This window comes from Cydia splendana, chromosome 10 (assembly GCF_910591565.1).
Source record: "Cydia splendana chromosome 10, ilCydSple1.2, whole genome shotgun sequence".
Classification (NCBI taxonomy): Eukaryota; Metazoa; Arthropoda; class Insecta; order Lepidoptera; family Tortricidae; genus Cydia; species Cydia splendana.
Genome location: NC_085969.1, coordinates 2,276,037 through 2,303,863, shown reverse-complemented (window position 1 = coordinate 2,303,863; position 27,827 = coordinate 2,276,037). Strand labels below are relative to the sequence as shown.

Genomic DNA, 27,827 nt, shown 5'->3' with positions numbered 1-27,827 from the left:
TTCAGTTGGAATTATCTAGGTATACCAATTCCGTTAACACCACTCCGCTGCACCAAAAATGCTATAAAATTTACGATATCTGCCAATTTATGATATTTTATGATACATAATATGAAAGGTCATAAGATCTTATAAAAGTTGTACTGTGGCAACCTATGTTTGTTTTTAAATTTTTAATCTAAGTTTAAACTAAATATAAGTCTAATTAGAATACAATCCCATCAATGCTTCGAGCCTAGAATTGTTTGGTTCGATTATCGCGATCTTTAAAATCGATGATGGGAAATAATTCAGATACAGAGATTCAGACCACTACCAATCTAGGCCAGAAGCATCTCAACTCATACCAAATAAACCAGGAAAATAAATACACTTAGCTAGCTCAAACATGATGAAACTCCCACGGAAAAGAGACCCCATTATATATGAGAGTGAGAAGGATTATCTCGGTTCAGAGGTCTCTTGCGCAGGGATTTAGAAAAAAAAGATGGCGAATGAATTCAAACCAATGAGATTTTATGTATACAAAATAAAGTAAAATAACCTTAATGTTTAATCTATTGACTATAACATATAATTACTCGCAATGCTAACTGAATATACATAGAGATTATGAACGCTAAACAATTTCAACAATTCCAATAATATTGCTTTATTTCAAACAATAACTAATTTTGTTCTAATTTTATTAGTGTGTACCCATTTGAGTCATGTCATAGCGGATAACGTTTACTCAAATGTAGACACAGCATAATGATTCACTGTTCACACCAGATCGTTGCAGTCTGAACGCAAAAATAAATATCTTTTTTTATCTGTGGAATGCAGTGCCGCATAAATCCGTCGTCATTTTCCATCGCTCGAAGGTTATTGCATTCGTGATATTTTAATATGATCACTGATACATTATCTATTACTTTGGAACAATCCCGCCATTTAATTATTAGTGATGTTAGTGTAATGTGAACAAATAAGTTATTAGTGTAAATAGATCATTTGTATTTTAAATAATGGTTGAACTGGAGTCTGTGTCATTAATTATCTGTGGCAAGTCCAAAGTCTTGACAAAGAATCATTGTTTTATAGACTCGAAAACATTAGTCATCGTAACAATTTGCATAGTGATTTATCTTGGTTAAACCCAGATACATTTTTAACACATTCATTGCCACCCAGCCAAACAAGACATCCGCGCCAGGCCACAACAATTTCGTCATGTAAAGCAGTAGCACCACGATTCCGACTATCGGGTTGTCCGGCCTGGGAACGAAATCATAAAATACCCGATAGTTGGGTGTTCGGCACTGAACGTGTTATACTTTATCAGTTCAAGTTAACTAGTCAACGGTTTGTTATTTTAACAGTGATATTAATAAACACCAATAACAGTTATTTAAAATTTGACTAAAATTCTGGAACCTACCTGACCAAGGCTCCATAGTCCGACCAATCAGGGCATAACTGAATTAAAACTTTCACTTAGTGAATATGTATTGTATAAAACTACTTTTTAAAGAAAAAAACCTACCAATTTACATAGAAATCCTGGGTGAAAACATACACTTGATGAGATCTTAATTCAATTGATTATGCCAATACCTACTCATACACATAGAGAATATAAGAGATCTTTTTCTCACGCAAAATCTGTTTATATAATAGCACCCTTAACACCCTTTATAACCCTTAACTAAAAATAATTTTTGAGTAAGAGTTGGAGATGGGTAGTCTAATAATGACTAACTTTACTTACTTATGATTTTTAAAAGCAATTCTTGTGAGTAAGATATCATATTATAAAGGCAATCACAGTAGAATGCCTGGGTTTTTTATCAGAATAGATACAATATAGATGCAATATTAACCTGTGTATAGTATTCTTAATACTAATTTACCCCCTTTATTGTATACCTCTAAAACATATCTAAACATCACCCAGACGCAAAAGTATATCTTCTTTAAAAAGTAGTTTACAACGTATCTGCTTAAATGTAGATAGTATGAGCAGAATTGTTCCAAAGTTGGGCGGAGTGTGATTATTATGTGTTCCGTATCTTGCCGGGGACGTAGTTCTTGTCAATGGTCGGCTCTTGCAGGAACATGTGCAGGCAGCGCTCGTTCTGTGCTAGCGGGTGCCCGGCTATCTTGTTGATGAATGTTTCTAAGCCTGAAATGTTAGTCAGGTGTTAAAAAATTATTTGAGATGAATAACACATTAAAATTAGTGAAAACAATTACCAAAATGCACTAACATTTTTGGCCTTATAGTTTTCACTAGCAGGTAGGTTTGTCTCCTGCACTTGTGCAACAACAGAAAGTTGATAAATATCGCCAAAATCTACCTTGGTATATGTCAGTGCTTGAAAATAGAGACCTAGGCTAAAACATGTCTAAGTGGCTAAATAACATGTGAGTTAAACCATAAAAAAATTGTTTAATTTTAATATGACTCACAACAATTGAAATTCAACATTTATGTTATTGACAGGCTTTGAAATGTTGATTAAATGTGGCTCATTCATGTTCTAAAAATAGATTTCAGCTAGTCTGCTTAAACATGGCATGTTTGTGGAGTGTTTGCTATAGTGCAAAATATTGTGAAATTGATAAAATGTTAGGTCAGGGCCAAACATTTAAAATCTTGCTAATAAGATGATCATGAAAATTGAAGTTCTAACACATAACATTTACCTTTTCTGCGGTCCTCTATAAATTCCTCTTCAAATATGCCATCATCTCCACGGAAAGGCAATTGCCTCTTTAAAGCTTTGCCCGGCAAAGGTGGTACTACAATCTATAACACAAAAATGTTGCTAATGAAAAGAATTGTAATTTTAATCACTTACCTACTTCATTATTTAACCTTTGAAGTTTGTTTATAAAAATCTTTGCAAAACAGTTTCGTTGGTCAAATATTATTGTTGTTAAAAAGATAACAATTCGACCGTTTATCAGCAATGAGTCAAACAAAGTGGGCATACCTTACTGTCTCGTTCTAATTCGTTTCTGAGCCATTCGAAGTCGCTGTACCGCCGCCTCACGCTCGACTCTTTCACTTTGAACACGGGCAGATTGGTCTGTAAGCAGGAAATGGATTCTACATCAATAATTGCTGCAAATCGGCAGATTGACGCGCCGAGCACGCTCACCTTGGCCTCTGCGATACGCCCACAAAAAACAAAACAAACTTACCGACGAAGCGTAAACAGATAATCTAATTACTCTACTCTATTAATAGATGCTTGGAGAAGTTCTCACCCTCATGCGGACTTCATAATCCGTATAGCGTTTCTTCCCGACTCCCATTGTCGTCACTGGGTTCACCACGTCAATTTCGAGGAAATTGGCCGGCGCCGCGTACGCGTCGTCGAGCGTTTGTTTCTTAACATTTAACCGCCTCGTCGCGTCCGCTGTTGCGTCCTCAGCAGCCATCATTACGCTTTATTTCACAAACAATCACAAACTTAATAATTGGACGGCCCACTAATCAAAAGGAAATGACATGATTTGACGTTTAAAAAATCATGGCGATGTGTCATCGGTCAAGTTTAAAAATCTACCATAATCAGTGTGAAAACTACTACACGTTTTATAAGCACCGCAATCTTTGTATTTGCAAAATTATCCAAAATGTGCATTAGTTTTAAAATGTTTGCATTTACTTGTTCAAACATCATGTACCACGCAATATTGGAGAGTTCTTTGTTGGAGGATATCAAGAAACCACCAAATTAGTAATTTTTTTCTTGTGCTGGTATTACTGGAACTAGTCGTTATAAAGATTCCAGAGACTGATGCAAAGGAATCGCTTGTTCTGCCAAACAAGTACAAGGTGTTCCATTCAAGTTAATATTCATAAATTCATTGATCTTGAATATCATAAATATGCATTGATGCAGTAAATTCTTTGTTATAGATCGCTAGCTTTGCTTAATGGCCGCCTACAAACTGTCTTTATGTATCATAAATTCGTAAAAGCTTTAAGGAAGATCGACGCCAAATTTTCTATGTCCTTGGCGAATGATAATTTTAGGAAAAATAAAATAATACCGTAACCGGGCTTCGTTATGCAAACGGCTAAGGAGTGGAGCTCACTTTCTGCAAATCTATTCCCAACCCACTATACCTTTGATCTTTTCAAATCGAGAGTGAATAGACATTTTTTAGGTAAGCATGCTCCATGCTAGACCACATCGGCACTTACCATCAGGTGAGATTGTGGTCAAATGCTTACCTTTATAAAAAAATACTTCAAGAATTTTATTCATAGATCAAACGCCGAGACTCCCACTCCTGATACTAACGCGTGTGTGTGACAATTATAGTAGGGGAGCCCACGATGCTAAATCGGGATTTACTCGAGCTTCGTAAAGACCTATTGGAATCGAAATAAATAGATGATAAGAAGAAAAAAAAGTTATAGCTGGTCAAGCAAATCTTGTCAGTAAAAAAAGGCGCGAAATTCAAATTTTCTATGGGACGATATGTCTTCGCGCCTACATTTTTCAAATTTGACGCCTTTTTCTACTGACACGATCTGCTTGACCAGCATAAAGTTTTTTTTCCAACGAGCCGGAAAGCATCTACAATTTTTTTAAATTGCGGGAGGTTGGTGGAGGGTTAAAAAATCGTTTAAGCAGTTTGTGGGTTTGGTCGTTTTTGTCCACGTTAATGCTTTATTTTTTCTATAACTTAATATAACATTTATTTGTAGGCATTTTCTTAATCTGACGAACACAAGTTTGACGCTTAATTTTTACATTGTAACCGTCAGATTAAGGAAATGCGTGCAAATAATTATCAGATTCAGTAATAGTACAATTATAGCGTTAATTTGGACTAATATGACCAAATCCACAATCTGCTTAACAATTTGTTGAACCTCCCACCAACCCCCCACCAACCAAGGGCTCAACATAGATGGCTAAAAGGAGTAAAGGTAGACTAGGGTACCAAGATATCACTCATATCTTAATCTGACGCGCTCGAGTAAACACAAAAATCCCCTCTTGGGCTCCCCTACCATTATAGCAAGATCACATGAACTGGCTCCTAGGGTGATAGGGTCTTTCGTGCTCTGTTATTCTGTGTGTAGGCTTCTCTTCAGTACATCCTGTTGTAGGACCGCTTACACTCTTCCACAGATAACAAAATGGAGGGATATTTATTAAATAAATCAACTTAACATGATTTAGAGTAATTTTATTTAATTATTCCTTATAATTTATAAATTTATATGTTATTTCACATGAACTGGCTCATAGGGTCCTCCTCTCGCTGTCGTTTCATCCTATAGGCCTCCATTTCTTCTTCGGTAGGGGCCTTGGCCTCGTACATGCTGTTGTAGGGCCGCTTTCGTTCGTCCACAGATAATAAATATGAGGCGTGTTTCTGCTGCCTTTCTTCCGCTTCTAAGGCCTGTATGGGTAAACAAAAAATAATATATAATTTGACACATCATGATTCTTAGATTTTTTTTATTTATCTTTAGATTTCTGAATGTAAATCACATATTTAATTGGGTACACAGTACACAGGTATTACTTTGACTTTTCTAAAGCCCCTGCTACACGGCAGCCGACAAGCCTACTAACCGTCTGACCTTGGTGTGTGGGTCCGTCTGAGTTGTCTGGCTAGACGGTGGCAAACCACAGTGTGTTCAGAACTCGCGGACGGACAACACGTATTGCAAGCGGACAAAATGGCCCCTAACCTTTCAGAAAGTTGGCGTGGCGTATGCCACCCCTGGCGGATTGCATATTGTTTTTCTTCCTTCACTTCTGGGGCGGCAAAACTTATTGGCCGCGGCGCCAAATTTCATAACCTACCTACTCATACTAGTGCAATGACAAAAAAATAAGTTTTTGGCAAAAAAATAATTTTTGGTACAAGCTTTTATCGCTGACTGTACTTTTCTTTCCATAGGCAACTAATACTCGTCGAGACAATTCTAAAAACCCCAAACACAATTAGGTCGCGTTGTTCTATCACAGGGTTCCTATGGCCACCTCCTGTCTCCATCATCAGATCAGCTCTATGGTACCATAATAATATATTGTCACCCGACTTATATATGTATGCAAATTTTCAGCTCCATCGGAAACTAGAAAGTGGGTCTAATTTAACTTGCAAGATTTGACCCGTACAAACATATTTATATACTTACGATTAGGTATATTGCAAGTTAATAAAAAGTTTGTTAAAAAAAGAAAAGGGTATATGAATGAAACACTGGCTCAAAAAACGGCATTTGTTGAGTCATTTCAACTTAATGAATTCGCTGGACTACGCTACGGGGACATACATAACTTTCTGAGAATGAAGAGGAAAGTATTTGATAAATTATTAGAAATGCTACTGAGTACCCATGGCATGGCTATTAACCACACGAGCGCACACGGCGCGTCCTCCAAGCGAAATGGCCTAGTGCGGTCGGCGTCGGGCGGCTACACGGTTCCGGACCGACCGCTCAGACCGCGGTCGCTGGCGCGCGCTCGCATGCCAAGGGCGTCCGGAGGTCAAACGAAATTTTGTTGGTAACAACTGTCTACACGGTCCGGGACAGACCAAGGCCACGCGGTTTGGGGGCTTGTCGGCTGCCGTGTAGCAGGGGCTTAACCCCTAAAGTTAAAACCATTGTTGAAACAAATGCCTACAATTTTGCTAATTATAATATAATGGCTGGTAAGGGTGGTATTCCAACTATCTAATTTCTTTGTCCAAAATGTATTGCGTCTCACATTTTGCTTTATGAGAGAGTGAGACGCATAGACATTGGACAGGTGTAATACCACCCTAAAGTTATAGTTTTTTCAAAGCCACTGATGGCACGTGGGCGGAGGTCGGAGGATCTTGAGGGAATCGGAGAGAAAACAGCGTGTGCTTCTTATCGTGTCTATTTGGAAAGTCTAAGAGTACATCACAAATTAACTAGCCTAAAATAATTAAAACTAATAACAGCACCACCTATGCACTTTGTAGGGAACTAAGTAGGTAGGTACTTACGTTTATGTAGATCATTATTAAAAAGTATGTAAGAGGTGAGATAGATGGCGCTGTTAAATATACAATTTAACAGCCACCGAACTAAAATAATCTACTTTCTATACCATGTAGTTGTGTACAGTCGACGTCAAAAATATGTTGACACTTTTGCACCTTACTCCTTTGTAATAAGGCAAAAAATGTAAACTTCTCTTTGACGTCGACTGTACATCCAAATCCAAACTTGTTTTTATTAGGTACTTTAGCGAGTCAACTAAAGTTTAAAGGCTAGGTCACTTCATTATTTGTGTTCTATTAATCGTGTAACCGTTTCAATCCTGACAAAAAGTATGGAATTTGACATTGACCGTCAGTTTTGTAACAGTTAAGTGAAAATGCCCTATTAACACCAGCCGGGAAGCGAGTCTGCTACAAAAGTAACTGTTACATACCTTTTTCAATTTATCTTCCTCCTTCTTGAGTTCCTTCTTGTCCTTCTTCCTCTTCTTCTTGGACTTCCTCTTTTTCTTCTTCTTACTCGTCTTCTCCGTCTTGGAGCGGTGGTCGGTCTCTGAGTCAGAGCTGCTTGAGCTCGACGACGATGATGATGATGAAGAGGATTTTTCTGAGATAAAAAATGATTATGTACGGGGGCGTCCGTTAAGTGAGGGGTCAACTTTTGGGGTTTTTTTGAGTAGAGGTGTCACACAGACAGGGGCTACATTCAGATTTATAATATTATATATAATATGTACAATATCCATACTAATCCATACTAATATTATAAATGCAAAAGTGTGTCTGTCTGTTTGTCTGTTACCTCTTCACGCTTAAACCGCTGAATGGATGTAGTTTACATTTGGCATAGAGATAGCTTGAGTCCCGGGGAAGGACATAGGTGAAAAGGGGGGTACAACTGAGAGTGTTAATAAATTGCCTGATAATTGATGAAAGCAATTAAGCTTATCAAATTGAATGATTGCTATTACACTTTATTCAGGCGCTATACTTTAGCTACTGTTACTCAAATTCGATGAAATTCGACTACTGTTACTGATTCCACCTAGACGAAGTCGCGGGCAAAATCTAGTTAATATTATAAATACGAAAGTGTGTCTGTCTGTGACCTCTTCACGCTTAAACCGCTGAACGGATTTAGTTTAAATTTGGCATACAGATAGTTTGAGTCCCGGGGAAGGACATAGGATAGTTTTTATATCGGAAGTCATCCCTGAAGAGGGCGAAAAGGGGGGTGGAAATGAGAAAATTAATGAATTGCCTGTTAATTGGTGTAAGCAATTAAGCAAAATATGCTCGAATTGCCATTAGATTTTATCCAGGCGTTGTACTTACTCTAACAAAGTCGCGGGCAAATGCTAGTATATGTATATTATAAATCGTTATTTTTAATATCGTGCTAGCAATACATACCTTTTTCTTTCTTATCTTTTTTCTTCTCCGCCGGCTCTTTAAATACAGCGCTGGAGGTGGAGGCCTTCCCGGCGTCTGCGTCTTTAACTTCCAGTACTACAGACTTGCCCGCCTCGCCCACACAGTATGACATCTGCAAACAACCGTGTCGAATATTAACTAGTGTCCGACCGAAACATGTTTTTTTGCCGAAACCGAAACCGAAACCGAATGTTCGGCTTTGGCTCTAGTTTCGGCCGAAACCGAAACCGAAACCGAACCTTTTGTAGACTTGTTAAAATCGTTGAAAAAATGTTATAAAACCGCCTTTACACACATATTATGGGGCTGTCAACACCCAATGTCCTTGAAATTGATGTTACTTGAGCAGTTTTTTACGAAATTTACTAGAGTTAGACCAAGATAATTCTGCAACGATTTTGATAACACACGCAGTGCAAGTGTTATTTTAAACGTCAAAACTTCTATGAAATTATGACGTAAGTATAAATAACATTTGCACTAGTTGCACTGCGTATGCTATCAAAATAATTGCATAATTTTCTTGGTCTAACTCTATTCATTCACCAGTCAAATCAACATGTAGATACAGGGTCAACCAAAAACGCGAGCGCAGCGAGCGCGAATTTTTTGTTGACAATATCGCAAGGCCGGGTACCGATCTTCACCTGGGCCTAAACGTCCGAAGTGCCCCAGTGAGGCGAACTTTCATGCGAAGTCAAAGCCGTGCTTCAGGCTTCAGGATAAGTAGTTGAGCACAGACTCCAACCAATGTCCATTGTATTAAAAGCGAGATATTTCCTTGAGCGCTGGTGGCCTAGCGGTAAGAGCGTGCGACTTTCAATCCGAAGGTCGCAAGGTACAAACCCCGGCTCGTACGAATGAGTTTTTCGGAACTTATATACGAAAAATCATTTGATATTTACTATTTGCTTTTCGGTGAAGGAAAAACATAGTGAGGAAGCCGGACTAGTGCCGATAAGGCCTAGTTTACTCTCTGGGTTCAAAGGTCAGTCTGATGGCATTCGCTTTCGTAAAAACTAGTGCCTACGCCAATTCTTGGGATTAGTTATCAATTGGACCCCAGGCTCCCATGAGCCGTGGCAAAAATTCCGGGATTAGGCGAGGAAGATGATGAGTTTCCTTATTATTCCTTTGCCCTGGCCCAGTAACATGCGACAGTGTGCTATCTCATTTACTCCGATACAATTAGACAGTGTGCGCGACTGCGCGTTATAGGTATTAACAGCCTCTTAAGACTGCGTCGACCGTCTAGTGGCGCCCTCATTAGTGGAATTGTGTTTTATAATAAACCAATTAATTTCTGTACCTATACATGAATCAGTATATGTAGGTACATATTAATATTGTTGTCCTACTTATTCCCCAATTTTTGGTCTTTGTCACATAGTTTAGTTTCATAGTACGAAGTACCATTTCGTAAGTTTCGGCCCGGCCGAAATGTTCGGCCGTTTTTTGGCCGAAACCGAAACTACAGCCGAAACATGATTTTTTGGCCGAAACTGGCCGAAACCGAAACCGAAACCGAACCTTCGGTCGGACACTAATATTAACCTTTTAACCGCTTAGAATTTTTCATCGAGCGTGCTCGTGTCGCCGCCGGAACGAAGATACACGAAGTTTTGTCTTATTTATCAGACTGCGGCGAAATGAGCTGAATATTGTGTCGTGTATAACAGTCTACGGCGGTTAAAAGGTCTTATTATAAAAAAAATTGCTACATTTGAGACCTTTATCTAGGTTTCTAGTACAAGCAGTTGCAGGTCGTTTCGCGAGAGCTGGCGCGGATTTTCAATGAAAATGTTGACAGTGTAGTGCAAATCTCGCGCCATGCGATCCATTTATCCATATCAAATTGGATAAAGTTCCCTACTCCCATTTCATTTCAATCACACATAACTTGATGATGAGAAAAATACATCGAAATAAACGTCACCTACGTTGCCAGCGACATTTTTTCTTTTTTTTTTGTAGAATGTGTATTTCTTGATCTAAAATTAACGAAATTGTAATATAGTTCTAATTTCGCAGCAACGGGTCGCTGGCACGCCTATGGCGCTAGATGGTGTTCGTCTTAAATTGCTAGATGATTTTATAGACTCTATTTACGACCGTCATTTTTCATGCGATCACTTGATCAATATGGTTGGCCACACTATATGTATTGAGAGCTCACGATCGTCGCTCTAACTAGCCAGCAGTACGTACTCAGTCACCGAGGCCGAAACCGGCCAGGACAGGACGATGATGATGATAATTGTAACTGTAGCACGTACCTTGATAAAGGAGTGGCAACACTTGTAGCCCCACTGTCCGTCGCGCCAGTACGAGCCCCATACTGATGTTGTGTGGTTGTTGATCAGCACGACCTCCTCGTATTTGTAACTGTAGCACGTACCTTGACAAAGGAGTGGCAACACTTATAGCCCCACTGTCCGTCGCGCCAGTACGAGCCCCATACTGATGTGTGGTTGTTGATCAGCACATCCTCCTCGTATTTGCTCCTGAAATCATAACGTTCACATAAATAACTAGTAGTTCGCCCTAAACAAACACCTCGGGATATTTACTAGCCCACTTATTCATAAAACTTTACGGGCCTGATTAAGTTGAATTATGTTTTATCCCTTTCTTATCCCTTACAACTTTTGTGTGTGGATCGAAAGAGCTCGTGATTCTGAGTAGAATCACGAGCTCTTTCGATCCTAATGGGATAAAAAAATGTCCCAGAGTTTTTTTTCCGATTGTGTTACCATTTCCCCATATACTTTGTATGGCGGTAACAAAAAGGAAAGTTTGAAAAATGTATGGAAATTTTAGGACACTTTTTTTCTCCTATAAGGATGAAAAGGGCTCGCGATCCTGACTAGAAATAACACAAAAGTGGCAAAAAGGCACAATATATAAAAATGGTAAAAAATAAAAGAAACGCTCAATTATGACTTACTTGGCAAGTTGTTTCTCAGGTCCGTTGGCGATGGTTCCGTCGCGGTTGTACTGCGTGAACACCTCAGTCTGCGCCAGGAGGAGCTCTCGCGGGGGGACCTTCAGGTGTTCTTCGCCTCCGTACTTTTCCAGTACTGATTCTTTCACCTGTAAATAGAAACGAAGTTATTTAGTAAGAATTATTTAGAAAAAATGTGTACGAGTCTGGTCGTTGGTAGAAGAAAAAGCTTTATGAATTGCAGTAATTACACATTCAAGATTTTTGCTAAATCGAAAAGCTCCATCTATCGAGCAATTCGTTCGTAATCTAAACAAAATTGGTACAGTACAGTATGTCTGGGTCATTTTCCCAAGACAAATCTTAATAGCGCGATTCAGGATTTTAACTAGGTACAAGGAACAGCGTCATCAATCGAGATATTCGAAATCAAAATAAAATTTCTGTGTCTAGGACACCACATGAAAAATCTTAATAGCGCAATTCAGGATTTTAACTACACGGAACAGCGCCATCTATCGACCTATTTACAGACTAACAAAAAATGGCATGAATCCGGGGTCATTATTCCAAGAAAAATCTTAATAGCGCGATTCAGGATTTTAACTGGAACAGCGCCATCTATCGACCTATTTTCAGACTAACAAAAAATGGCATGAGTCTGGGGTGATTACTGATTATTCCAAGAAAAATCACAACAGCGCGATTCAGGATTTTAACTACGTGGAACAGCGCCATCTATCAACCTATTCATATTCATAGACTAACATAAAATGACATGAGTCCGCGGTCATTATTCCAAGAAAAATCTTTATAGCGCGATGCAGGATTTCAACAACGCTGAACAGCGCCATCTAGCTTTCAATTTGTATACTAAATTGTCTGGGCTCAAAAAACTCGCTTTACTATGACCAAACACATTCCATTGTTATTTTTGAACTGTCCGGGGCTCATTTCTAGAACGACATTAGTCTAATATTATTAGTGTGTACGATTTGACAGTTCGTGGACTAATAATAAATAAATTAGTCTAATATGGTTCCAGAAATGGGCCCCAGCCCGGGGGCTTGAAGATACTGAAAATAAGTGGAAGTAATATATTATACTAACCTGCGACTTGAACTTGTGGAACTTGTCATGGTACTCCCGCTGCAGCACCTGCAGCTTGGTGGGCTCGGCCAGCAGGTGCACGTCCACGCCGCGGGAATGCGCTTCCCACGCGAACAGCTGCGCGGCCGCGTGCGCGCGCGTGTCGCCCGTGAAGCGGACGAAGTTCTCGCCCGTGTAGTCCGACCTGCTCAAATGTGAACTCATTTAACAAACTGTACAATAAAAAAAAACCGGCCAAGTGCGAGTTGGACTCAGGCACGAAAGGTTCCATACCATTACGCAAAAACGGCAAAAAAATCACGTTTGTTGTATGGGAGCCCCACTTAAATATTTATTTTATTCTGTTTTTAGTATTTGTTGTTATAGCGGCAACAGAAAACTTGTCAGTAGAAAAAGGCGCGAAATTAAAATTTTCTATGAGACGATATCACTTCGCGCCTACATTATTCAAATTTGCCGCCTTTTTCTACTGACAAGATCTGCTTGACCAAGCATACATCATCTGTGAAAATTTCAACTGTCTAGCTATCACGGTTCATGAGTTACAGCTTACAGCCTGGTGACAGACAGACAGACGGACAGCGGAGTCTTAATAATAGGGTCCCGTTTTTACCCTTTGGGTACGGAACCCTAACAAAAATGGTCGGAACGTGGATCCAAAGTTTAGTTAAGTGAACTTTATATCCGTAGTTGCACAAATCTCTGTTTCGACATTGTGCTGGGACATCACCTAGCCACGACCACGACTATAGTCTGTATCTTAAGGTATTTAAAAAAGAGTAAACAAAATCTACCCTCAAATGGCTCCTTAAGCCAGTTGAGGGTAGATGAAAACATTAGATTAATATCAAATAATGTAGGTTAATGTGAGGTCGTTCAGTGACAGATCCAGGCTGTTTTGTATTTGGTTCGTTAACCAATAAATGTTAAAACTACCCGAAATTGTACAAATTGTTTGTTTACATTTATTTAAATACCTAAAGATACAGAGTATAGTTAAGTCAATTCTATATCCTAAATTGTAAGTTGTAATGTAACCAAAAGAGATTACGCAGATAATAATGACATATAGAATAAAATATCAACTAATACAAATGTGTACAAATGCTCTACATGGTGGCTAAAAAATAACTGCATTCCCGTTGCCAGGGAGGTTTTGGGATTATACTGAGCAACTTTTACTATGGGACCAACTCCGCAAATGCGAAGAAAAAATTTACCCACCCATAGAAAATGGACTAGCCAAATTTTTTCTCGCCATTTCGGGGTTGGTCCCATAGTAAAAGTTGCTCAGTATAATCCCAAATCTCACTGGCAACGGGAATGCAGTTATTTTTTAGCCACCCTGTATATGTTACTCTGAGCTACAAACTATTTAAAACAATACTAAATTTCAACACATTCTGTATAGGAATTTTAGCAGTGGCAGTCAACAAATTAACAACACTTATTTTTGATACTAGAACTATACTTTCTAAATAGTAGGGATGTACCGACTAGTCGGGAAAGCCGACTATCCGGCCACATTTGTAGTCGGCGATTAGTCGGCGACTAGTCGGCAAAAATGGCCGATTAGTCGGCACTTTATTAGTGAAAGAAAAACAGAAAAAAAATCAACTGTCAATATTTACCATATGTTTTATGTTTATTTTACTAAAATACCTTCGAGCAACACGGAAGGGAGGCGGCATTCGCACTATTTCCCCTCTGCCGAGGTACAAGATTAGCGCGTCAATCTAATCTAGCGCGGGTAATAAAACTAGTTGCACTTGGATTTTTCACTAGACCGAGTCCAGACGCGCGCGTGAACACTGCTGCATAAAAATGCCTGTTTGCTCGGTTTTTTGTTATAAAAAGAGGTCGGGGACATCAAATTTACAAAAAGAAAGTGTTACATTTCACATGTAATATTTTTTTTTACATATCATACGTTTAATTACATTCAAACACAATTATTATATTTTAGTCTCATGTAATTGTTGGATTTATCGATTTTGCTCGCTCAGTACAAATTGCGGATCGGTCGAGCGACAAATCCGACTTCTCATCTCTCAGAATACAATAACATACTTCAACGAAAATGTGTTAGTGTGCGTGTTGTGACACTTGTCACTCGTCCGTACACAAAAAGAGATCGAGGTTTGCATGGTATAATAATATACTCCGCCTGGTACTCCATTCCGAGATTCGCGTATGACCTAACTGACACGCGCCTACGTCATCATGCTGTTTACAGGTTCTCAAACTTTGAAATGTGGGAGAATTTTAACCAACGGTGAAAATTATTTTAACGGCATTAATTTTAAGTTATTCATGTAGAAACATAGTAAAATAAAACAAATCTAATGTATTAAATTAAACTTTATTTATCTATACAAGACAAACGTTTAAAAAACTAATTCACAGTTACACATTAATTACCAAGCTTACGACGTGAAAAGTTTGGAAAACACTGCGACTGCTGACACTGAGCGAGAAGGAAATAACAATTAACACGCGTTCGACAAGGATGACGGTCAGGGCATGAAGTTATCTAGATCCGAATTGTCAAATGTCCCCAGCGCTATCCTGTGTTGCCAGTAGTATAAACAGAATTACCCGAAAGTCTGAAATTTCTTTCGTGAATCGGAAGATATTGCTAACGAGTAATTAAAAATGACGTGTTATTGTAAAATTTAAGCTAAAATACATATAAATGAAAATTATAAAATTATAAAGAAATATTTTAACTTATTAACCATAGGTATAATGTACCCAAGTAACATGTTATGTTGAAATAAAGTGGCAATGTTATTGTGACGTAATCGCGTGTCACTCTGGGAATGGAAGACCATGTTTTATTAGACCATGGAGGTTTGCAAGATTTGTCTTTGACGTGTGTCATTTTCTATGTATTTGTGTCGTCATTACAGATTGGATTTTGTATGTAAGTGTGTGAGAAGTGCGACTGTGTGCACCTTTCCCCCCGCGAAAAATGGCAGAAAGATTTGTACGGTGAGATATCGCTTGGGCCCCTCCCTTCCGATGTGTCGGAAGCCGGTGTTGCTCGAAGTAAAATACCTATTCAGGGTACATACGAAAACTTTTGTTCATATAATTGACCGTTTGATCGTTATCGTATGTTGTTTTCCTCTACAGGTCGATCTCAACTGATTCTCGTGTAATTTCATAATCAAGTTCGATAGTTTTTTTAATTATTATTCAGTTTTTGATTTTTTTTAATGGTGGAGCCATGAGAAACTATTAATGTTATTGCAAAATTTAGAGACTTAAGCCGACCACTGACTTAAGCCGACTAACAGGCCGCCGGACGATATTGGCCTGTCAGTTAGAACAAAAATTTGACAGTTCCGAACAACTGACTGGCCGATATCGTCCGGCGGACTGTTAGTCAGTGGTCGGCTTTAGTCACGGCACGTTGCTCGTGAAGACGCTGACCACAGGGGATAGGTTCTTAACTGGCGACCACGTACGGGAAATAGAGCCTTGGAAATACCTCCTACAAGCTGTACTGACGGTCTGCTCAGGATCGCAAAATAAAAGAACTAAAGACAGAAATTTAACGAGGATTCTTGTGATAGGTCTTTGAACCTGTAGAGAACACCTTTTAGCCAAGCTAAATTATGATGAATAGCGCAACCAAAGGAGCAAAACTATTGTTTTTCACCTGAACTTATACGAAACTAATGATCTGGCCGACTAGCCGACTAGTCGGCCGACTAATCGGCGCTCGAATAGCCGATTAGTCGGCCGACTAGTCGGTCGGCTAGTCGGCCAAATCAATAGTCGGTACATCACTACTAAATAGGTATAACCTGTGGTTTAGAGTAAACAGCTCTACAAATTACACATATACCTTTTTCAGGGGTTACAATCTTTCCCTTTTCTTAAACATAACAGTTTATATGAAGGGTACACGGAAAGAACATGTCTAGTCACTCTTGACAACATTTTGAGTTTTGAAACGAACAATGTACATGATTAACCATATTATTTTCGTGTATAATTGTCTTTTAAGTAAAAAAAGGAGTTATATTTATGATTACAGAGGTAACAGAAGCTGTAACTAATAGTTCATTGAGAGCTGTACACTTTGAGATTAAAATCCCATTTTTCAAAAAAGTGACTAGACATGTTCTTTCCCTTCCACCCAACGAGCCCCTTCATATAGTCTAAGGGTGGTATTCCACGTATCCTATTTCTTTGTGTATTGTGTCTCACATTTTCCTTTAATGAGAGAGTGGGACGCACTGACATTGGACAGTCGCCATCAGATATATCGGAGCGGCCATGGTGTTCACAATATCTGAACGCGCGCTCTATCGCCTTGACAATAGAGGCGTGCTCAGATATTTGTGAGCGCCTTGGCTGCTCCTATATATCTGATGAAGACTGGACAAAGAAATTGGACAGGTGGAATACCACCCTTACGAACGTATACTGAATAATAACTTACTCGGCAGTTTCCGGATTGGGATTGTCCCTCATGGACCTGGTCTTGGGGTCGTAGTAGGCCGAGTTCGGGTCGAGGTTCCGCAAGTACTTGGCCGTGTCTTCTCGGATACGCAGGTTACGCACTGTGATGCGCTGCTTCGAGTCCACCTACAAATAATACGGTGTTTTAATCATGATATTCCAATATATATATGTTTTTTTTTTTCATAAATGGCTTTTGAGTTAAAAACTGACGTGGCTGAAACAGCCGCCAAGCTGAAGTGGGACTGGGCGGGACACGTTGGCCGTATGCCGGATGACTTGTGGACTAAAACAACAACCAATTGGGTCCGACAAGACTACCCGGGGTCGCGGCAAACCTCGACGGCGTTGGCGAGATGGCCTTGACGCCTTTGATAGGAACTGGTGGGAATGGGTCAAGACGGGGATACGTGGAAGAGGAGGGAGGCCTTTGCCGAGGGCCGTCTTAAACTATGCTGGGCCCCTGGGCACAAGAATTTGGGGCCCTTAATTTATTATGGGTAATCAAATATACTGTTACTGTCTGTCCTTCGGGCCCTCTGAGGATGGAGGCCCTGGGCACGGACCCCGTGTGCCCTTATGGTAAAGATGGTACTGCCTTTGCCCAGCAGTGGGACACTCTAGGCTCATATAAATAAAAAATAAAAATGGCTTTTACTCCTGTCTACTTTTCTGCCTCTGCCAATGGCGAGGTGTAGACTTTTGACTTGTGAGAAGAAAATGTTCGCTTAAATTTTGGTTATTGATAAGAGTTCAATGGAATCAGAATGTCTAAGAAAAATTAGTTGGAAGTATATTATATTTTCTATGGATGTGTTGTGTGTTCCATGCGAAATTTCGTGAAATAGCATTAAAAATATTGAAAGCAGATTCTAATATGATGATTCATTAACTCTCTCGGTTTTAAAGCATTCTACTTGTTATAACTATTTACATACCTTAGTACCGGGCATGTCCACTTCATCCACATATTTGTCTTCATCCTCCTCCGCATTATCATCATCTTCCACTGCATCTGGAATCAAAATTATCTATCAGAAAATTTTAAAACTTCTGAAACATTTCCACCAAAACAGAACCATCTCAACTCAACACATTCTAAATTAAGGATTTTTATCTCCTATCTCGACATTACTTTTAACTGTATGTGTGTGATTTCAATCCCTTTTCTCTTAACCTTTTGAACGCCACAGACGGCAATTGACGTCAACGCAAAATCGTGACAACGACGCCAAAGACAGCATTTGACGTCTATCGTTTTTTGATGAAAATATACTGAAAAACACCCCACTTTTAGGTTGGCATTATTTATTCACAAAACTAAATTTTACCTCCGTGGCGTCAATGGCACGGCAAATGGATGCGCCGTTTGGCGTTCAAAAGGTTAATAAATGGTTGAAGTCTTTTAATAGACAGTATTACATTGTACAAGTATTTTAAGGAAATAAAGTAATGTTTAACTCTTTGATTGCCACGCCTGTCTGCGCAGCGCGTCATCGTAAACCTTGTCGGTATGCACGACAGTCGATATTGGGCTGTAGCGCGTCAGTTGACGTCTTTGGTGGTCAAAGTTAAAAGGCTGCTTTTAAAAATACCTTGTTCCAACTTCTTAGCCCTCAGTTCCCTTTTAGCCTCCTCAATTTTCTGGTACTCTTCGATGATAGCCTTGTGTTCCAACGGGTCATAGCCATTCCACCTGTCCCTCTTGCCGTCGTAGCTGAGGTTCAGATTGGGCTGGTTGAACTCATCCGGTGCTATGCCTGCATTTGTGAATTTTGCACCAATCTGAAATAGGAAATAAAAATAAGTGAAAAACTTTACATGTCTAAATACAGAAAATTTTAGAACAGGACATACTTTAAAAAAATCTTCATATGTATTTTACATTATTAACAATAACAATTATACTAATTACAGGTGAGAACAGTATAGTACAAGGATTGCATAATACAACAGTTTAATACCTAAAATAATTTAAAATGGCATGTTTCTATAAACATTTCCCATCCAAGATATAATGAGTAAGTTATGAAAGTTTGCTGCAACTGTAAGTGGTTCAACTCATTATGAAATGTAAATGTTGGGTCAGTTTATCAGTAATCATTACTTACTTACCTTTCTAGGTCTGTCCAAACAATCTTTCTTCTTATGTGTCATGGCTCCACAGTTTTCACAGGCACCTTTCCTGAATTTGGTTGCTACTTTGGTCTGAAATTTAAGACATAAAACCGAATATAGTAAAACACTTGTAGCATATTTTGTTAGCAGAAAGTGTTGGTATATTTGGCTATGATAATATGATATAGTGAGAGTAGTTGTAACAGTATAAAATATAGTTATACATTATTGATGTAATTCAGAAGATATAAGGTGCAGGGGGGAAATTTCGACTGCGATACAATTTCAACTAATCAAAGTGTTGGTTGTAATAAGGTTCACTTTAACTATTTTGGATTTTTGTATTTAAATAAATGAGAAAGACGTGTGATCTTGTACGGGTTTATTAAGCGACTAAAGGACAGATATAAATAGAAAGAGAAGGCGGGAATATACTTAAACAGGCATGCATAAGGTTCAAATTTAACACAACATACCGCCCACCAAAAGGACACTTACGTCCTTTTCATAACTTCACAATAGTACAATTTAACTTCTATCAAATTGACATTACAAAGTTTCAGTATCAACGGGCAACGCACATAATTTTGATATAGATCGTTTCACTACAGCACTACCAGATTTAACACTGTACACTCTAGTAAAACCGTCTTCAGCAGGATGTTTGTCCATGATGCGGCCCAGTGACCATTTTCCTGGAGGTAAGTTATCAGTTTTGATAAGTACTATGTCCCCTATTTTAAACTCTTTTTCTTTTTTCAGCCATTTAGGTCTTTGTTGCAGTCTGGATAGGTACTCATCTTGCCATCGACGCCAAAAATCTGCCAACAGTTTCTGCGTGAGCTGCCAGCGTGACAAGGTATGTATTTTACATTCTTTATAATCTGCTGCTGGAACAACGATAGGGGCTTCACCTATTAAGAAATGTCCTGGGGTGAGTATTTCAGCGTTTTCAGGGTCTGAGTTATCGATAGGACATAGGGGCCGGGAATTCAGGCAAGCCTCGGTCTCGGAAAGTACGGTCGTCATCTCTTCGAACGTCAAATTTGTTGTCAGAACTCTCTTTAGATGGTATTTTATGGATTTGACGCCGGCTTCCCAAAGGCCACCAAAGTTAGGGCTGTAAGCTGGAATGAAGTGCCACTGTGTGCCTTCGATAGCAAGTGTCTCTACTATTGATCCGGTAAATTTCAATTTAGCTTCATTCCAGGCTTCTACAAGTTCTTTGTTAGCGCCTACGAAGTTTCTACCCTGGTCGCTCCACAGGTGAGTACATTTTCCTCTTCTAGCGACAAAGCGTTTGAATGCTGCTATGAAAGCTTCTGAGGTAAGGTCTCCAACCAGTTCAATATGAATTGCTTTGACGGCCATGCAGATGAAAATAGCTATGTACGCCTTCACAGTTTTTCCTCCTCGGCCTTTGGACGTCAATATCTGGTATGGCCCTGCAAAGTCTACTCCACTGTGTAGGAATGGTCTCGAAGGAGTGACTCTCGTCTCCGGTAAATCTCCCATGAATTGCGGTTTCGACGTAGCATTTTGTTTTGCACAAGTAAGGCATTTCTGTATGTGTCTTTTGACTAAGGACTTTGCTCGTAATATCCAGTACTTAGAACGTAAGTAGCATAGCATTTCAGCCAAAGTGCCATGAAGCGTTCTTGTATGTGCATCAGCAATTATAAGTGGCACTAAAGAGTTCTTGTTTCCCAGAATGATTGGATGCTTTCTGTCTTCATCTATATTTGCATATCTGAGGCGACCGCCCACCCTGAGGAATTTGTTTTCATCTACGTATGGGGCTAGGGATCTTAGGGAGCTCTTTCTTTTTACTTGTTTATTTGATGTCAAGCGTTCTATTTCTTCTTGATACTCTTCTTGCTGTACCTTTTTTATGCAAATATTCATGGCGTTTTGTAATTCCATTGTAGTAATATCCTTATCAGTATCATCTGGATATGTCTTGTACTTTATGAATCTGAGGCAATAGACAATACTTTTAAGTAGTTCAGTTAGGTTATCAAAATCTCCAAATTGTGTAGTCAATGCCTTTTCTTGTTTTTCCAGGTCTTCAATATTCAGGTAAGTTTGAATTTTCTGTACTTTTATTTCTTCATCTGTTGTGAAATCTTCTTGTGTACTAATATTTATTTCTTTTTCAGATAACCAGCTCGGGCCGTTCCACCACAGATTGCAGTTCTTAAGTGTGGTCAGCTTCATCCCTCTTGAAGCGATATCTGCAGGATTATCTTTAGATTGCACATGGTACCAGTGTTTGTTGTTCAGGTTCTCGACGATTTCTACTACGCGGTTGGCTACAAACGGTTTCCATCTATTAGGTTCTCCACAAAGCCAAGCGATTACTATCGAAGAGTCGGTCCATGCGAACATGTTTGTTGTTGGTATTCTTATCGCTTGTCCAATCTGTTTCATTAGCTTAGACAGGAGTAAAGCGCCACATAATTCTAAGCGTGGGAGGGAGATAGTTTTCAAAGGCGCTATTCTCGTTCGTGCAGCGATGATTTTGGTTGTTATTTTGTTCGTGCTTTCAACTCTTATATATACGACGGCAGCGTATGCGCGCATAGATGCGTCGCTAAATCCGTGTATCTGTATCTTTTCTTCTTCCGAGTCTGTTGTGCTAATCCATCTATCCATCTTTATATCTTTGACATTTTCAAAATCATCTCTTATCTGTTTCCATTCTTCTTCGAGCTCAGGGCTGACGCATTCGTCCCACGACACCTTTTCAAGCCATAACCTTTGCATTAGCATCTTCGCCATGACAGTACTCGGTGCGATCCAGCCTAGTGGATCGAATAGCTTTTGTACATCTGATAATATCCCACGTTTAGTTGTAGTCTTTGGCATTGGTGATAGTGACAAGTTGTATTGAAATTGATCTGCACCAAGGTTCCATACAATTCCAAGCGCCTTTATAGTTCCATCAAGGTTCAGTTCCATCTGTGCATTCGCTGATCTTTTATCTTCATCAATAGATTTCATAAATTCCATGTTATTAGAGGACCATTTCATGAGTTGAAATCCCCCTTGTTTCAGAATGCGTGTTACTTCTTTAGCTATTGCAATAGCTTCCTCAGCGGTTGCTGCCCCTGACAGCATATCGTCCATATAAAAGTCTTCTTTTATTGTTTTGATTGCCACTTCGTTGTGGTTGTTTGTTTGTTTATCGAGTTGTTTCTCTTCTTCATCGATAGCAATCTTCTGAAGTGTCTTGACCGCTAAGTATGGAGCTGGAGCGGTACCGAAAGTGACTCGAAGCATACGGTATTCTTTTAACTCTTCAGACTCGTCTTGTCGCCAAAGAATGCGTTGGTAATTTGCGTCCTCTTTTGTTACCAATATTTGGCGGTACATCTTCTGGACATCTGCCACGAAGCAAACTCGTTTCAGTCTCCATCTCATTAAAAGATTTCTTAAGTCATCTTGTAGTTGTGGGCCTATCATCAGTTCATCATTTAATGAGACGTTGTTTGATCCTTTGCAGGAAGCGTCAAATACGATCCGCGTGCGCGTGGTTTCTTTGTCTTCGCGAATTACAGCGTGGTGTGGTAGGTATACTGATTTATCTTCTTTTTCCCTTTCAGGTACTTCTTCTAGATGTCCATCTTCAAGGTAATCATTAATACCTTTTATGTATTCTGTTTTCAGGTTCGGCGAACGCTTAAACCTTCTTTCTAGTTGCATGAATCTCTTTGTAGCTATTTCTTTTGTATTGCCATCAAGTACTTTAGGATTCTCAGTCTTAAATGGCAGCTTCACAATGTATCTTCCTTCTTGGTTTCGAGTGACTGTTTTTACATATATTTCTTCACATAGCTGTTCTTCCTTGGTGTATTTTCTTTTAGTGTCTGGATCTATTTCCCATAGAGACTTCAGTGTATCTTCTATATCGACTTGATGGTGCATGACGAGGTAAGAATCTTCTTGTGGTGTGCTATCACTCTCTCCAAAAAGAATCCAGCCCAGGTCAGTTCTTTGTGCGCATGGTGTACCTGGTGGACCTTTGACTAGGTCTGCTTGCAGAATTCTAGCGTATACTCGGACCCCTAGCAAGAGATCTATGGGTCCCGAGTTGTTGTAATTAGGATCCGCTAGCTGTAATCCTTGTAGATGAGGCCATGGTTGTTGAACAATATGCTTTTTGGGTAACTTCTTGGTCAGCTGTTTCGACATTACATAAGCTTTAACCGGTAGGATAAATGTTTTATCCCACTGTGATTTTATTTGTAGCTCACAGACGTGGTTGATTTCTGTTTTCATGGGACCCAAGCCCGTGATGCTTCCTCTTACATGTCGTCGGTCAAGCTTTAGTAGTTGAGCTGCTTTCTCGCTTATAAATGATTCTTCGGAACCCTGGTCTATTAGCGCGCGCAGTGGAATGATGTGACCTTGATTGCTTCTTGCTTCCACCACAGCAGTCGCTAGTAGTGCTGATTTCTGTCTAGTATTGAGATGTAACGCGATCACTGTGTTTGCTTGCACTTCTTCTATGTCTTCTACAACATGTAATGATGAAGCCAGTGGTTGTGAGGGACTCGTAGGGGCCACAGGCTCAGTCTGCTTTAGTTGATGTAGAAGGGAGTGATGACGTCGGTGACATATTCTACAGGACACAGGTACTCGACATTTTGATGCTGAATGCCATGGTACTAGACAGTTGTAACATAAGTTGTTATTCTTGACATATTCGCTTCTCTCCGTAGGTTCCATCTTGGTAAACTCCTTGCAGTGACATAATGTATGACTTTCTTTACACATTACACAATTCCTGTTCTCAAAGGTAGGTGTGGCAACATGGCATGTACTTCGCTCCTTGTTTGACTTCACTTCCTTTGTATTATTCGTCAGTAGTTCCAGCGTACGAAACTTGGCCTCTAAAAACTCCTTAAAATCGTTCCACTTCGGTAAGGGTTCAGAGTCACTCTTATACGCATGCTCTTCCCAGTCTTTATGCGTCTCTGGGTCCAATTTCTGAACAAGCAAAAATATCACAAGTGGATCCCAAGAGTCAACAGAAACATTCAGGTTTTGAATGTTATGTAGACACTCTGACGTTGTATCTAAGAGTACTTTCAGTTGAGCAGCTGATTGTGTGGTCATTTTACGCTGGTTAACCAGTTTCTTTAAATTATTGTTCAAAATTAATCGTTTGTTGCCATACCTTGTTTTCAGGATCAGCCATGCTTGTGAATAATTATCAGACGTAATTTGAATGTGCCTCAGTAACGACGACGCTTCGGCAGTAACACTTGTCTTCAAATAATGTAGCCTTTGTACGTCACTTAACATCTTGTTGTTATGCACGAGTGAAATGAATAAATCCTTGAACGCGGGCCACTCTTCATAACTTCCACTAAAAGTAGGTAACTCGATCCGCGGTAAACGTACAAAGTTGTTTTGTGTTCCCGCCATAGCATAGCTTGAGTTAGCAACAGAAGTTTCCATCAAAGTCTCTTGCACTAAACTTGAAAGTTTATCCGACAAATCTCCTCTGAGTACGTTGTACAAATCTTCGTAAATAAAAAACTCTTCGTTCAAAAAATACGGCAAAACACCCCTTTGCTCCGTAGGTGTAGCCTTGACTAACTCTTGGTGGCTGTTGTTAAACGTAGCCCAGTATTCGTCAATCATTTTAATCCGAGACTCGATGTAACCCTTCGTTAATCTCTCTTTAGGGCATTTCTTTAGGTTAACTTGTGTTTTCCGAAGCACTGTAGCACTATCTTCAAGCAGGGCGAGTAATTGTTTTTGTTTTTCAGTCATTGTTAACGATAAAACACTGCAATTTCACGTACAAGTCTATAAAACGTCGTTATAACTTTTTGCAATAAAACTTGTTAATAATCAAATAAACTCATTAGGTTTGAAGTGCAATTCGTTAGCATCTGGCGGCTCCTTATCTCTGGAATGCGGCTCGCTATTGTTCTCGTTGCCGGGCGGCCGGTGTCCGATGCACTTATTGATCCGGTTCGATTGCGACCATATGTTGGTTGTAATAAGGTTCACTTTAACTATTTTGGATTTTTGTATTTAAATAAATGAGAAAGACGTGTGATCTTGTACGGGTTTATTAAGCGACTAAAGGACAGATATAAATAGAAAGAGAAGGCGGGAATATACTTAAACAGGCATGCATAAGGTTCAAATTTAACACAACACAAAGTATCTTCCATGTTTTACATTATTAACTAGAGTCACACACAACACATCTTTTTCGCTATATAATGGCACTCCAGTTAATAATGTAAAACATGGAAGATATTTCGATTAGTTGAAATTACCCCACAGTCGAAATGGCCACCCTTGCATCTTATAAGAAAATTAAAATTTTAAGAAAATTAAAATTATTACAAATATGTAGCTGTACATTAACTATAGTTCGTTTTTTTTAGCATTAGAAAGAAGGTAAGCGATCTTGACATGTCTTTTAATAGAAAAAACGCTTTTTAAAAATCAGTAACTATTACTTATGAAAGCAAAAGAATATAAATGATTGTATTAGATTCATAGTTGTTACATATTTGCCGTGACTTATTTTTAAAACGTGTTTTTCAATAAAAAGACACATCAAGACTGTTTACCTTATTTCTAAATGTCTATGGTTTTGTATTAACATCTTCTAGTGGCCCAGCATACAAGAAAAATTGGTAGTCAAAATTGATACAATGGTATTAGAAAATGCAATTGAATTTAATTGAGTATTAGGATGATGTGATGCTAGACGTTCAAATGCAATGGGTAGTAAATTGGCCAATGAAACTGTCACTTTAGTATGGAGAGTATAACAAACAGCTTAGCTGATTTCACTAAAGAAGCTTTCACTAGCAAAATGCTTATTTTCTGAGAACTGACAACAATACTCACTGTGTCAACACCCTTATTGTAAAATGTGTCAAGTTTGGTAAACTGGGCCTCCCTATCCTCCTGAGGCCGCTGATGCTTGAGTGTTGGCCCGGCCGTCCCATAATACCACGGTGCAGAAGATATGTACTGTGGAATGTGCGGGTTTATGTCTTTTCCTGTAATACAAATGGAAATTATGTTACTGAATGATGCTAAAAGAACCATTAGCGACTCTAAATATTCAAGTAAGTTGTATTGAGTGCTAATTTCAGAAGAATTTAGATACTTTTCACGTCAAAATATAAGGAAATATTGATCACTTTTTTAGGTTAGAAAACAATAACGAATAAAAATTATACCTGTTTCGTCGACGGCAGCGGGTGCAGTGCCAGCTTTCCGAGCCTCCTCTAGCTCTTTAGCCTTGCGCCAGTCCTCGCGGGACTTCTTTTTAGGCTCATCTTCTTCTTCAGCAGCGTCGTCTTTATTGCGCAATATCTGCGACACGGACGCTCTTGTCGTTGCAGCCATTGTGGCTTAAGTTTTAAAACATTGGTATTAAATTAACACTAAGTAGTAACTTAGTATTCTAAATAAAGGAAAAACTGTGCTGAACTCGTCTTGTTTTCAATGCAAGACGTATATCGCGTTTGACAATTTTGACATTTCTTGGACTCGACATTTCAAAATGCCATAGATAGTGAGGATGATTTTTTTCTTCACTAGTATGAATAGCTCCTTATATTTTTAGCCATTCAATATTTACGGCAACTATACACGACCGGATTTTTGTGTAGACCAAATTAACTTAATCTACTGCGCAAGAGATGGCGCCACTAATCTCTTTTTTTTTTTAATTTTTAGGGATACGTTAAAAAAGCTAAGGGGTCCACCACGAAAAACGAATTATTCTTCTCTTTATCGCTTCTGACAATTTAAATTTTCGCGGAAGAGGCAGATAAAGAAATTTCCATTTTCGTGGTAAGGGTCTGCAGGTGCATAAAAAACAACGGGTTGCACTCCGGGAGTGCCAGCAGAAGTGAAAACTTAGCCATATAGTGCAAAATGTCTGCAGCACTATCAAAGACATATGTAACTTCGTATAAGATGAATAAAGTCTAAGGAAAAAACGTGCCTCTGAAATCAAGAAAAAGTCATTCTCGGATAGATGGCGCACACACTTTTGGCCTATGCTCGGCTAGATGGCGTGACGACACCGTTTCATATTTAACAATTTTAACACATAGATATCAGTGAATGAACATGGGTCAAATGGAATGAATATATAATTTTTTTTTATAATTTTCATTTTGAGTTTCAGTCGTGTGTCTATAGATGGCAGTAAATTTACTGTGACTACAAAATTTACTATGACAGGACTCCTCTATACTATCTATTCTCTTTGGCACTATGTATAATTGAGGTTAACGCCCTCTAGCGTTGTATCGTCGCATTACGTCTGTTGTCAAGTGGTCTCACGATAATGGAATCGTACTAAATGCCGATAAGACAAAACTTATGATAATACATTCTCCATACTTGGTACCTAAAAACGATATCCCATCGATTTTCACTCATAGTTTCCATTGTTTCCATAGTATTAATAACCCCGGAACTTGTAAATGTCAGCCCATAGAAAGAGTTAACAGTTTTACATATCTTGGCATGAAAATCGATGAAAACTTCTCCTGGACGACTCATGTAGATTTCATTAGTAATAAATTAAGAATACTTTTAAGCATATTTTACCATCTTAGTTTTAAAGTTCCTGTTAGCACGTTGAAATGTATTTATACTTCTTTAGTAGAGTCTATTATTAGTTACGGTCTTGACTGCTATGGCCTCACGTTTAAAACAAACATAGATAAATTAGAAATGTTAC

The 27,827-nt window shown here is 39.0% G+C and overlaps 2 protein-coding genes across 2 annotated transcripts; both read right to left on the bottom strand.

The window, feature by feature from the left end:
- Positions 1-313: 313 nt before the first annotated feature.
- LOC134794198 (sorting nexin-12) lies at positions 314-3,522 on the bottom strand. The gene is made up of 4 exons (XM_063765941.1): positions 3,259-3,522; positions 2,982-3,077; positions 2,692-2,794; positions 314-2,167 (listed from the first exon to the last, which is right to left on the bottom strand). Exons 1-4 carry the CDS (start codon positions 3,433-3,435, stop codon positions 2,040-2,042), a joined length of 504 nt encoding a protein of 167 aa, XP_063622011.1. The 5' UTR covers positions 3,436-3,522; the 3' UTR covers positions 314-2,039.
- Positions 3,523-5,185: 1,663 nt separating this feature from the next.
- LOC134794171 (pre-mRNA-splicing factor Slu7) lies at positions 5,186-26,581 on the bottom strand. Its single transcript, XM_063765893.1, has 12 exons — positions 26,308-26,581; positions 25,970-26,124; positions 19,082-19,174; positions 18,562-18,751; positions 17,905-17,981; positions 16,947-17,092; positions 12,491-12,674; positions 11,384-11,529; positions 10,835-10,940; positions 8,416-8,548; positions 7,437-7,609; positions 5,186-5,418 (listed from the first exon to the last, which is right to left on the bottom strand). Exons 1-12 carry the CDS (start codon positions 26,474-26,476, stop codon positions 5,245-5,247), a joined length of 1,746 nt encoding a protein of 581 aa, XP_063621963.1. The 5' UTR covers positions 26,477-26,581; the 3' UTR covers positions 5,186-5,244.
- Between the last annotated feature and the right edge of the window lie 1,246 nt (positions 26,582-27,827).

What these genes read in the sequence shown, in the direction of transcription:
- LOC134794171 (XM_063765893.1), bottom strand. Translation starts at nt 26,476, where the DNA reads ATGGCTGCAACGACAAGAGCGTCCGTGTCGCAGATATTGCGCAATAAA. An exon ending in ACAATAAGGGTGTTGACACA is followed by an intron (nt 19,175 to 25,969) that starts GTGAGTATTGTT and finishes CTTAAATTTCAG; the next exon opens with ACCAAAGTAGCAACCAAATT. An exon ending in CCCAATCCGGAAACTGCCGA is followed by an intron (nt 12,675 to 16,946) that starts GTAAGTTATTAT and finishes ACATTTGAGCAG; the next exon opens with GTCGGACTACACGGGCGAGA.
- LOC134794198 (XM_063765941.1), bottom strand. Translation starts at nt 3,435, where the DNA reads ATGATGGCTGCTGAGGACGCAACAGCGGACGCGACGAGGCGGTTAAAT. An exon ending in ATTATGAAGTCCGCATGAGG is followed by an intron (nt 3,078 to 3,258) that starts GTGAGAACTTCT and finishes TCCTGCTTACAG; the next exon opens with ACCAATCTGCCCGTGTTCAA. An exon ending in AATTAGAACGAGACAGTAAG is followed by an intron (nt 2,795 to 2,981) that starts GTATGCCCACTT and finishes TTTGTGTTATAG; the next exon opens with ATTGTAGTACCACCTTTGCC.